Source organism: Chanodichthys erythropterus, chromosome 5 (assembly GCF_024489055.1).
Source record: "Chanodichthys erythropterus isolate Z2021 chromosome 5, ASM2448905v1, whole genome shotgun sequence".
NCBI lineage: Eukaryota > Metazoa > Chordata > Actinopteri > Cypriniformes > Xenocyprididae > Chanodichthys > Chanodichthys erythropterus.
Genome location: NC_090225.1, coordinates 30,033,729 through 30,047,489, shown reverse-complemented (window position 1 = coordinate 30,047,489; position 13,761 = coordinate 30,033,729). Strand labels below are relative to the sequence as shown.

Genomic DNA, 13,761 nt, shown 5'->3' with positions numbered 1-13,761 from the left:
GCCATCAAAGAGAGTATCAACATGAGCACTAGCAGCAGCTGTTTGCTACTGTAGCTAGGTAACGACTCAGGAGGAGAAGTTGCCAAACCTTTTACTGCCATTTTTGTCCATTTGTCCAAAAGTTATTGCACAAAGAACACCACCAACCAAAAGTACAGTACAGTTAAGGGGCTAAAAATGTTTTATTGTTTGTTGATGGTTTCATTCACCATCTTGGCTGATTTTCACTGAACCTGTCACTATGCATTGAACTAATATCCTTATATATATTATGCCCTTTTACAAAATCTTCATTTTGATTTTTTACTAGAATAGGTTTCTTATGCTTTAATGTTTTTGTCACATTATTTCCTCATATTCTCCATTGTTGCAGCTCCTCTCTTCCCAGTCAGTCAGTAACGCTCTGTTTAGTTCCTGTCTCTATGAAGCCCCTCCTTCTGAAAAGCACAGTGTGCTCTGATTGGTCGGCTGGAGCAGTGTGTTGTGATTGGTCAAACACTGTTCCTTTATTCTACATGTGCAGTTACCCTGTAATGTATTTTTTAGGGTTTCCGTTTTCAATAACTAATAAATCAGAAATTACAGGTAAATTCAAAATGTAAAATATTATGTGTTTTGAGCCAAGAGGTCAATATGTGACATTTGCATTGTCTTCTGGTAAAACATGTTTTCACCATACTGTATGAATTCACAGGTCAGAGTTCAGCTGACATTGGTATGCATCAAAAACTAAACCTCTTCACATGTGCCTGTGTTTCCCCTCTCTCTCATGTTTGCATGCCTACGAATGGAAGCGATTTGAGCACCAGTGCCGCCACAATCCTAGCTAACTTGCTTATTGTCCACTGAGAATAGTCCTACTGTCTACAGCATTTGCACAACAAATAATGCAATTGCCTCATTTGTTAAATATTACTCTCTCAGTGATGTTCTTAAAAGGAAAACATAAAAGTATTGCCTTATAAATGGATATGATAAAATCCATAATCATATTAAAGCATATTAAAAGTTACACTCACTTTTGTATCATGATTTTTCAAGTGTTTACTATATTTTAAGATTTACTTACAGGGTCTCCAGGTATACCTTTGGCTCCTTTTGGTCCTGGAAGGCCATCTTCACCCTTTAAAAAAACCAACAAATGTACATTTTCAATATGTTTGGGATAGCTTCATTTATGGTGAGACTTACAAACCCTAAAAAATACAGTGGTCACAAAATTGTTTTTGGCCACTTTCAAGAAAAGTTTTCACAAAAAGAAGTGCGTTAGGTTTTGAATGAAAAACATGTATTTACTGTAATTAAGGTCATTAATTAGCCTGGATGCCAGCCGAACTTAGCCCTGCCCACCCCATTTTGAGGTTGGGGAGTTCGGTCTGGACTTGATCCGTAGAGGAGTAATTATGCCCGAACATAAACTGTTTGGACCAATCACATTGTCAGGGCGATGATTGACAGACTATCACCAGAAACGTAATCAGCCACGTCATCAAAGAGCACTTGACTGACAAGCGATCTAACCAATCAGAATGCCGCATCCGCTTTTGAGTTAGAAGATTAACATCGATGGAGTTAAACTTGAAAAATTGTGCATATTGACGTCTTTCCGCGTTTGAAACAACATTGATTCTCATGTTCATTCATGTTTATTTGATGCTATAAATGGACTAGTAGGAAGAGATGATCGGTTAACAAGCCTCTTGAGCTGAGGCGCTACAGCAATCTGTCACGATCATGATCACAACACATTAAAGAGCCACAAAACGGTTTTTATTGTTTGAATTTCTTAAACTACACAGTTTGAAAGCTGGGACTTTTTTAATATCATAAGTAACCGGCTCTGTCTCGTCTGTCGATGTCTTGTCAGTTTCTTCTTTGCTCCGCGATGTATTTTCCACTCTGTGTGGCGCGACAGCGCCACGGCTTGTCGGACAAAGCAACAGTAACTAAGGGGGGCGAGTCTTTGCGAAAGGTCAATTAGTTTACAACAATGATGGCTGTTGAAGAACTGAGATGTGTAGATTCCGCCATCGCGTCCGTTATAGAAGATATCGACAGCGCATTAATTTTAAAAGAGGAACAGAGGACCGTGATCAAGCCATTTGTCGATGGGAAAGATGTCTTTGCCGTCCTTCCTATGGGATTCGGCAAAAGTTTGATTAATCAGCTGGCCCCGATGGTCGCTAAGAAGAGTTCTGTTGACAACTATGCATCGCTCAACATACATCACTTACTCTGTAGCTCTGATTGGTTGTAGGTCTATCCAATTGAGGTCTTTCCTGGATCGGTTGAAATACGCCCCCATAATCAAAGCCCAATGGAGCAGTATCAGACTCATATTCTGACTAGAATTGAGTATGACCACGTCAGGCTAGTAATTAATTAAAAATAAGCCACTTAATTATATTTACAATTAATAGAATTAAGTTGCCTACAGGTGCAATCATAGTGCTGGATGTGCACTCATTGTGCCTTAAAATGCTGTCTGTGCATGCAGCACACTGAGGTTTGTAAGAGAGCAAGAAGCATAACCTCCAAACAAGAACACATGAGAAACAAACTGTCCACATGAGCAAAAAAAAAAAAAGGGAAAACATCACCTTAATTCCCCTCTGACCATCATTTCCAGGTATACCAGGCATGCCCTGAAAAAAAAAAAAAGATTTAAAAAACAAACTTGCTCAATTCTTGTTTAACAATGAACTCATTAAAGAAATCAGGGAAATTCCCAGGAGACTTATAACATTGACTAACAGCTTTAGCATTGTTAAAGCTGTTAAAGCCTTGTTACTGAATGTAGTCTGAGGTACATGGTGAACACAGTGCTGTGTGGGTTTTCTTGGCCTCTGATGAAGCTAACATGCATAGGATGTCTGGATTAATCACTTATGAAATGCATCCCTCCTGGCATCTTGAATCTTTGTCAGCCAGAGAAAATAATAGTTTTAACAGGACGTTGTTAAATTCAGATACTACTGTAATATAGGGAACAGCTCCACCGGAGATAACATCAGGTCAGCAAACCTACACAATCTGTAGGAGGATTAAGATTTAAATCTCAAGGTACTGCAACTTTATCTTTCCTGTTATAACAATTAAAGTGCTAGTATTTAATATAACATTACAATACTATATAAAATAACAATAACATTATTGTTTTAAAAAATAGACTTGGCTATTTAGAGAAATGAATGTGCACAAATTGCCATTTGTTGAATAACCATAACCGCTACTCTTTTTTGAAGGACATCCTGGGATTTTTTATTACCAGGACCTCGGTTTAATGTCTCATCCGAAGGACGGTGCTTTTTGGCAGTATAATGTCCCCATCACTATACTGTGGCTCACTAACACATCTTCCAGCAGCTACTTAGTTTTCCCAGGAGATCTCCCATCTAGGTACTGACCAGGCTCAACCCTGCTTAGCTTCAGTGGGCGATCAGCCTTGGGCTACATAGTCATAGCTCCCAGCTAAAATGATATTCTAATATCGATCTAGCTTACTGCAGTGTGTAACAAATTTACAAGCTTTCATCAAAATATAATATAATAGTGCTCAACTGAACAAAGAAGTTTGGAACAACTTGTGGGATGAGTAAATGTTCATTTTTGGGTGAACTATCCTTTTAAGTGATCAAACGTTACTGTCAGGGAAGAAGGAGGTGGATGTTAAACGTAACTTTAATCGTAAAATAAACTTAAACAACAAAACGAGCAGTGGGTGACTGCAGCATAAGCATTCTAAAAACAGCAATGTAAGATGTCCCGGGCTCTCGGCTCCAACCTGTTTCATACCACAGTAACATTAATAAAACTTTAATACATTAGCTCATCCATGAACATGATTTCTGCCTGAGACCCGTCGGAATGCTTTCCATCGGCTGTGAAGGTGAGGACGACAACTCCCACGATTCCACACTCATTCACGCTGTCATTAACGTATGCTTGTTATTGTTTTGAATAAGCAACCTCTACTGTGCCTTTAAATCGTAATGTACTGCAGTACATTGCTATTCAATCTTACGTTTTATTTTTAGGCAAATGTTAAAAGTATTTAAAGCAGTGTTTCCCAACACTGTTCCTGGAAACACCAACACCACACAAGTTCAAACTCATCCTAATCAAACATACCTAATGCAACTCATTAGCTCGTTAGCAGAGACAAAAATAGATGAGTCACATAAGAGAGACATCTAAAATGTTTACTGCTGGTGTGCCTCCTAGAACAGGGTTGGGAAACACGTTTTGTTTTATTCGGAATAAAAACAAATCAGATTTGATCTTTTGACATGCTGACACTGAACAAATATACAGAGTTTCCTGCTGTGTGTGCATACTAGTCAGGCTCTTCCCATTGTTTCTTTTCTTTATTTTAAAAAGCAGACTTAATATTTACCCAATTAGGAGATAACAAGCACATGAAGCTATTGCTTATATTTATCAAGCAGTAAAAACGTCCCTTCCTGCACCCAAAACAAGCCATCTGTGGATGACAGTCCGAAGCAACGTCCTACACCACTTCAAGTACCATGAGTGAATATTTTAGAATAAAAATCTTTTCTTCAGCAACAACAAAAGCTTGTTTCATGTGTCATACATCATTGCACCATTGCACCGTCATTGCACATGCTCAGAACTTTGACTGAATTGCATCAATAATCTCTCGTAATAATAAAATATGGAGTTAGTTACAAACAAGCTAAGCCTCTAATGTGGACTTTACATTCCAATTTAAGTAAGAAATGACCCTTGGAACATACTTCTCTGCACGTTATACATCTTTCTTATCTAACACACCAGATCCTCAGCTCATTAGGAGAGGACTCTATGGGACTTTTTACACCTGGTCAATTCATGTGTTTTCTATAATCTGATATCTATCCAATCGTGAAAAGATCAGGTGTAAATGCCCGAAACACTTTCAAGACGGATTTAAATCTGATCACTCAAACCACTTCAGGAGGTGGTCTGAGATCCATTCCAGTCAAAACTGGACAAGTGTAAATGCATCTGCGTGTTGAAACCAAACATCAATTTTACTCCTGCCAAAATGTTAAATAAATAAATGTGTGAGAGCATGTTATAGGTTATATGTAAGCAACCACACAGAACACCTTAGCAACAACAGAGTAATGATCTGGCAACCACTTAGTTCACCCCTAGCATTGTATTGCCAAGTTGGGCCAACATATGTATGCGGTAACAGTATGCTATAAATGTAATAGTGCAAGTGGCCCCACCAATAAAATACAGTGCAAACAAACCATCATTCCCAGACAAGCCCCCGGTTGACACAGGCGAGTGACCTCTCTCTCTCTCTTTATTCCCAGCTGACACATTCGCACACAACCATGCACCTTGTTAGGACTGACTCCCACCATTTTTTGCAAAATCTGTAGGGACAGATTTCATGTTATCATTATGGACACATACCCGGGTTTCCCCTGGAAAGTGTGTTTGTATTATGTTTTACTGGCCAGGAGTCCATGTTGATACAAAAAGAACAAAAAAAGAAATAAAGAACATCAAACTGTACCTCAAAAAACCAAAATACAGACCACTGCGGATATTGATGGCTGTGTTTTCTACTTTTAGAAAGCGTAACATTTTAGATCTTTGAAAAGTTAAGTTTAACTGCAGAACATGCCAAGATGTGCCAAGATTTGTCATTTTATCGTTTTAAAGCATCTCTGTGGTCATGCACATTTCCTCTTTGAATGTTTCCTTTTCATGATGTATGTGCTTCCATGTAATCTGCAGAAAACATTTCCTTCACTTCGAAGTTTGCCAGCAGTTCAAGCTCTGCATTCTATTTTTGTATCAGGGGAAAAAAAGCAAAAAAAAAAAAAAAAAAAAAAGAAATGAATGAGCCTTTTAAAAATAATCAGGACAGTAGACAAGACTTGCATTTGTCAGCAGCCAATAAACTATTCAAATTAGTACTAGCAATGCCTTATTCACAATAGCATGCAAAGCTGAGTACTCAAGAATAGTGATGAATCACCAATAATTCTCATAATGACCATATGTAATGCTATGTGACATACATTTCTGTGGTTAAGGCAATATTTGCCATATTTGTAGTTGACATGAAATAGTTGTTTGGACCGTCTCTGCTTGTTTGCAATGCAAGAGTAAATACAGAGCTGGTTGTGTAAGTACACTGTTTTCTTTACTCAAGAAACACTATATATGCGATGCACTTACTGCCTCAGATGCAGCCATTTTAATGACGGCCAAAACACATATGTCCGAAATTCATGAAAAGTAGCAATTTTGGAGATATAAGGTTTCTACCCGACAGCGACGATAAGAATTGAAGGCTAGGAACTGTTATTCTTTGAGGAAACTTTATACTCAAATCTATATTTTGTGTCCATTTATTTATATATGTGGCAAGTAGCTCTGTAATAAAACAGCTGTAACACTAAACTTTGAGCATGCAAAATTTCTATGGACACAACAAGAGTGATATGATGTCACACTCTGTGTCATCTTTTTTAAAAACATAAATGTTCAACGTATAACAAATAATGAATCCAAAATGTAAATACATACAATCTACTCCACTTTACTGCAAAAAGTTTGCATCTCTTTTAATTCAGCAGGTCATGCTGTGATGTATCGCTCTTCTATTGGTGATACGTCTTCACGTGATACGAATTCACAGGTCAGAGTTCACCCAACTTGAACTTCAGAAGGCAGCGAAACCCAAAATATCTACCCATGAGCTTGTGGTTTCCAGTCTTCTGCATTCGCATGCATTTTAATGCAAGTCAAAAAACAAAAAGTGTAGTGTGAACACCCCTCAATGTACATCCAGTCGGTTGTTATCGGAGAACAAGATACAAGATCACCCTGTCAGGGTTTATTATATGATAACAACTGTTTGGTTGTACATTATCCCTTATATACAGTAGTTATGGAAAAAAAGGTGATTAACAAAAAAAGTTAACCTAAAAGTGTTAACCAAAAATCTTCATGAAGTTCATGAAGATGCTATGTGCCAACTACCCGAATATTTTAAATAGTTATCATCCAAGCACATTCCAACTGGGTGATTTGCCAAGTGAGTTACTATTACTGTATATATCAAGGGTCTTCAACTGGGATGGTACTGCAGGAGGCCAATTAATGTTTGAAAAATTTAAAAATGAGTACAAAAATAGAAAACATCAAAGTCAAATGCTAAACACCCTCAAACGAAAGCAAGAGCACCCTGATATTGTAATAATATTTTATTGGTGAAACAGATCTGGCAAACGTTGAACATTGAATTTGTGTTTGCACTCTGGAGAAAGTCAAATGTTTCTACTTACAAAGTGTTTTTGCAGCGGTGAGAAATGTAGCCAATAACTGTTGATCTCTTGAACACAATGGCCAATCAGAGGTGTTTAAGTTAGTCAGAATCCACTCACAGATCAAAAGGGTAGAGTTCTCTTTCGAATGGGAACTCGCACTGCGTCCTAAGACACTTTGGGGAACTCCTTGGCATGATGATGTCTGAAGTATGAGTAAAAACATGACAATGTCATTGGCCTGCAACAACCTCTGACATTATTCTAGTGCGACCGTGAGTACAAAGAGCACCAAGAGTAGAGCACCTGGAGTACACATCATCAGCTTTTTTGTCTTCAGGTGACCCTTTGTTTGAAGTGTGTCACTATGGATTCACAGTGAGACAGTGACATCAGGTGTTTGGCCCCCTTAGTAAACTGTCTATAAAGTTGAGTTGGTTGGTATCCTCTCATTACAGAGTGGTATTCTGTTGAGGCCTTCGCTCACATAAGCTCCAGCTAGTCAGCGGGCGTTTGGTCTTTTTTAGGCCACCTTGGTAACTGTCTTTAGAATTGAGTCATCTGAGCCCTAGTTAGACAGTACATCAAGTGTCGGCTCTCTGTTAGGTCATCTTGGTTATCTGTCATTGGAATCGAGTGTGTTTGGCCTCGCCTGAGAGTCATTTTTCTGTGGCCTCTGTTCCCTCACCTGAGCTCCAGTTAGACAAGAACATTGAGTGTTTGACTCAAATTAGACAGTGATATCTCTGGGGTTCACTATGACTGACATCTGGGTTAAGTGAGGCTGTGAGGCTGCCTTGGTAAACTTGAGTGTGTCTTGAAATTGAGTGTGTTTGGCTTCCTCTCACTATAGAGAGTCTTTCTGCTGAGGCCTCCACTCAGTTTAGCCCTGGTTTAACAGTGAAATCAAGTGTTGGCCTTCTGTTGGCCACCTTGATAAGTCATCTATTAAGTTGAGTATGCTTGGCCTCTGTTCACTATAAGGGTCATTTTGCTGAGGTCTCTGCTAATCTGGGCTATGTCAGACTGCAACATCAAGTGTTCGGCCTTCTGTAAGGCTGCCTTGGCAAGCAGTATTTGAAATTGAGTATGTTTGGCCTCCTCTTGCTTTAGAGGGTTTTCTTGTTGAGGCCTCCGCTCACATGAGCTTCATCTTAACAGTTACATCAAGTGTTTGGCCCTTTGGGAGGTCGCCTTGATAAACGGTCCTTTGACCCGTCTCAGGCCCTTTTTTAATTTGGCTCAGAGATGCTGACTTCAAGTCAGGCAGGGTGAACATCTCTTTCAGCTCACCTGGGGTCATCAGGGGTTGAACCAGATCCCCCTAGTATAGTGACAAGGTGAAGGAGCTCTTTGCCTGTATTCCCTTAAAGGTAATGCTTATCATTCAGATTGGTATTACCAGAACTGAGCTCTGCCCTGCTTTTCTGCTTGGGGCATAAGCCATTTTAGGTTTTTGGCCTTAGGGAATAGTGTCATTGACAGTACAGTATTAACTTGAGTGAGGGAATTGGCATCTGGTATCTAGTCCGTTGAGCCTTCATTGTGGTTGTTATAGACTTCAGGCAGTTATTCCCTCAGCATGGCAGAGTGGGTATTCGTTTCCCAAAGTGCCTTTGGATGTAGTGCGAGTTCCCAATCGAAAGGGAATGTCTCAGGTTATGCATTTAACCATGGTTACCTGAGAAGGGGAACGAGACACTTGCTGCCATGCCTCAGTTATACCTGGTCAGGTCACCTTCAGACAAAAGTGCTGATGACGTGTACTCCAGTTGTTCCTTTTGTACTCCCGGTCACACTAGAGTGAATTCACGTGCTGTCGCAGGCCAAATACATTGTCATGTTTTTACTTGTACTTCAGACATCATCATGCCAAGGCGTTCTGCAAAGGGTCTTTGGACGCAGTGTCTCGTTCCCCTTCTCAGGGAACCATGGTTACATGTGTAACCTAAGACGTTTTTTGTTCACTGATCAGTTCTGCATGTTCACAAATCCTCTCATTATATAGTATAAACACAATGGTACTAAGATAATCATTGTGCAAAGTAGACAACTTTATTCATTAAAAATTAACTTTGTGAGATTGTGATGAACTGAGATAAGTGACAGCTTTTTAGTGTTTGTACTCTTTCAAAGCTATACTGTATATAATCCAATAAATAAAAGTTTTGTTTTTCATGATGCTAAGAAGACCGACAGCCAATTACATATAGAGGTCTTCACGGGTCCAAAAATTCATACCCGAACCCGAAGAGACCCGTAAATGTGCTACACGAAACCGACCCGGCCCGACTATTATTCTGAAAGTTGGACCCGAACCCGTGCAGAACCGAGAAATGCCATAAATGTACTACCCGGACCCGTCTAAGCTGGACCCGAACCCGACCGGACCTGTCTGGACCCGATCGGCACATAGGTCTATTCCACAGCAAATTGCTATTAATAAGTCAACAAACAAGTTGCGAAAATAAAACGTGTTGTCTTATTAGTAGGCTATAGCTTTCTCCCTTGTACCTGGCTGTGATGCACTTGCCAAGAAAGTTCATCCGTTATTCCTCTCTTGCCGATTGAAATGCTTAATCCACTCATTATTCCAGCTTCAAAAGTCCACTTGCTGTCAAGATGACAAATGCGACTTTGCAGTTTTGCATTATTTCGTTGTATCTCGAGACTCGATTCAACTAGCATAATAAAATAACTTTGACTGTTTGCCCTTTTGAACTATAGTAACGATTACTTGTTCAGTGATATGGCCGCTGACGTTGGCATTACTTATTTGCGGTCATTTCTGTGCTTTCTGAGCCAAGTCTGACCAAAACTTTAGATACAACAAGACGGCATAATGTTATTATAAAAACAGGAGAAAGAAAATGCGCTCGCATGAGACATGCGCGTTAGCTGGAGCAACCTGAAACATAAGCTTTAAGCGTCACAGATTCGACATTCGTGTAATAGTTCATATTTTGTTAATGATTTGAAATAGGCTATGTTATTTAAATGTTATTTTTTTGCGAATGTGCAAGGCTACAAGCAGTTCTTGAGATTTGAAGTTTGTTTGCATTACTGTTGCACACGATAGGAATAGTAAAACTCGATGAGCACCGTTTGCTTGCATTAACTCCGCCCGCTCTGCTTCTAATGGCTGGGGTCACTCGTGTTTTTTCACCTTATTTCCCGGCTCATACTTTGCAAGTTACAAAACACGCACAGCGCTGACTGACTCCCAACACGGCCGGGTGATCTCCGCATCAACTCAGCTCGGGTATACACACAATGTTAATCAGACCCGGGAACCGAAGTAATAGATTAGGACCCGACCCGGACCCGGCTGTCCATTTAAAATATAGTCCCGAACCCGTACGGGTCCCGGGTCGGGTACCGGGTCCTCGGGTCTTCTTTGTAGACCTCTAATTACATACTGCATATTTTTGGAAGTGACATCTACACATAAATTCAGGATTCACTCTTGAAAATGCAATGATTGACATAGTGATGCGTTAAGCAACGCAAATGCAGTCTAACAGATTCATAGAAAAATATTCATATCAAAATATTTTTGAAATTCTATTCTGAACATTTGTATAAGTAAAGACTAGCGATGCACTAAAATTTCAGCTACCAAACATTTTCATCCGAAACAGCTATTTTCGGTTTTGGGTCAAAATGGTTTTGGAGGGCCGAAATAAGTGACCAAAACAGACATTTAATTAGTCTAATGTATTTCGTGCACACATCATGGATAAGCTACGGTAGTTAAACATGTCAGCTGTGTGGACACCAACTCTGGATTCATTTCTCGATTTTAATCAGTAATGATATGGTTTCTCAAATCTAAAACCTTTTAGTGTGTGCTGTTTTCTGTTGATGCACAGCGTGAACAAAACTTCACTTATCATTTGTAGCGCACCTGCCATCCCATAATCACAAAAAGCTTTGCACTTTGTTACTTTTAATATGAAGCAAAGTGACAACTTTAAAATTCTGATAATTTTATAATGAAAATCAAACAATAAATGTCATTTTGGCGCTCTTAAATATGGTGTGATAGATCGCTGAAAAAACGTTGAAGACCCCTGGTATATATCTTGTAAAAGAACATCCACCACCACTTTTTGAACTAGCGATGTTCTGACTATATGCATCTCTTTCTTTATATACCGTTTCTTTGTGTGCTGTAGATCTGTAAGAAACTGAGAAACAGCTGTCTTGATTTCATCTGCCAGGATTCCGGCAGTACCTTCTGAACATTATCTTACTGAAGCGAAACAAGAATCAATGCATAAACATTTTAAGCAACTTTTAAGCCAAGTACAATGTTTAGACATCAGTACCACAAATGTTGATGCTGTAAATTGTTATTGGCAGGCACTTATTGAGCAGGGCATAGAGCATTATCCACAGAGGGAAAATATAACATATACAGTGCAGTGGCCCTACACGTATTTAGACACTTAACACACTGCCATTCATTTTAATGCTAGTACAACAACACTTTTAAAAGTATTTTCAAAGGTTTCAAAGTAGCTTTTAATATTTGGACACTTTTTGTTAGTTAAAAGTTATTGGAACATGTCCAAAGTTAGTGTGATGAACTACACCCGTTGTTACCCTGCTAGGACACCTGTGTGAATTTGAGGGGAAACTGCATTTACACACAATACAATCACACTGACACCATTTGGATAAGTCATTGCAAAAAATGCTCAAAAAAGTTAGTTCAGAGGAAAGATCTAGCCTCATGCAGCGTAAACTGTCTGCAGGTGCCCGACATGGCAAATAGCACACACTATGCTTCTTTCTCTCACACGTATGCAAAGAGATATTCCTATCAAGATGACAGAATTAGTTTGGAAATAAAGCTTTTAAGACTAAGCAGAAGCCACTGCTGGCTACTGTAAGTCTGGCAAGTACACAAAACAATTACTAGCCAATGGCAATTCTATCGCCAATGTGTGTGTACAGGGTTGTCATTTGCTTATTGTTTGTTTTATAATTTGTCACTGAATGCAATTAAATTGTTAAGTGAGCAAATATTTAATTATATGCTAACAATCTGGTAACAATTTCCAATAAGGTTCAATTAGGTAATGCATAAGATATCATGAACCAACAAAAAGTATTACCAATTTTTATCATTCTTTTTGGGGCCATTGCATGTTTATGATTCATTGTTTAAAGACTAATGGTGAAAAACATTTAAATAGCCTCTTGAGAGGCTGAATAGGAAAGCAACATTTGGTGGTTTATGAATGAACAGCAAAATAAACAATGTTTTACAATTTTAGCATATCCAACAAAGCTACCTTGGTGCATTTCCATGATAAGCGGAAGCAGATGTTTGGTCTGAATTTGCTCTGCAGGGACCAGTGAAAGAACATGGAAACTTGTTGCAAAAAGTACCCTCCATTGATTAAAGGACATAATGACCTTGGAAAAGAATAGTACAAGAGCTAAAATTTAAACTTAGCTAACAATTAGTATTAATGCATATATACACTTCTGGGCAAAAAGAGGGCCAAGCCAAAAATGGCAAAATATTTAGTGGTTTTTTAATGATCTTAACCATTTTAATCACAAATCACTGGTCAAGAAATTAACAAGAATTGCACAAATACTGTAGATAAAATAACTTAGCATGGTATAGCCTTCCCCAACATGCAGACAGCTTTTTACAGGAAGAACAGTCCGTGTTGTTCGACTCAATGTCGATGGCTTCAAACAGTTGAGTAGTTGAAAAGTGTCTCCCAGTTAGTTTGAGTTTAACGTGAGACCAAATATTCACTATAGGGTTCAAATATGGACTCTGACCAGGCCAAAACATGAACCTGATGGACTTCTTGGTCATCTTTGTAGTGTGGGCAGGAGCATTGTCTTGTTGAAAAATAACATCTGATCATTCCTCTTTAAATAACGACTTTACATTTGTGGGAAGCGAGATATTCTGCAATATTCTCCTATACTCCAAAGCATTAAATTACTTTTCACAGTGAAAGACCAGCAGCTGAAATGACACTCTTCTTCCATGCTTCACTGTGGTAGAGATGCATTTATTACTATATTTCTCATTTTTGAAGACACCGCTCTAGAGCATCACCATGCAACTTGTGTTTCTTTGTGATTCATCATTTCCACACACAACTTCCCATTTTCTGCCAAAAACTTCATTCTGCCTTTGATGTTTTTCTGAGACAGCAATGGCTTTTTAAGTTGTGCATTTGCTTAAATTTTGTTCATTTCCTAACCAATAATTTTGGTTAAGACAATTAAAAGCTTAGTGTTTAGCCATTTTTGGCTTGACCCTATTTTTTTTTTTTTTGCCCAATAATATCTAACACAATTATACCAAACACACCACAGATGCAATAAAGGCGAGTCATTCTTTAAAGGGTTAGTTCACCCAAAAATAAAAATTCTGTCATTAATTACTCACCCTCATGTCGTTCCAAACCTGTAAGAGTTTCGT

The 13,761-nt window shown here is 38.8% G+C and overlaps 1 protein-coding gene across 1 annotated transcript in view; it reads right to left on the bottom strand.

Moving 5' to 3' along the window:
- col21a1 (collagen, type XXI, alpha 1) overlaps window positions 1-13,761 on the bottom strand; it is an 86,730-nt gene that overhangs the window by 25,262 nt on the left and 47,707 nt on the right. The window contains exons 17-18 of the mRNA XM_067386863.1: window positions 2,601-2,645; window positions 1,070-1,123 (exon numbers count right to left, since the gene is read on the bottom strand). Of these exons, the coding sequence (XP_067242964.1) occupies window positions 1,070-1,123; window positions 2,601-2,645 (99 nt within the window). The remainder of the gene's footprint in view (window positions 1-1,069; window positions 1,124-2,600; window positions 2,646-13,761) is intronic.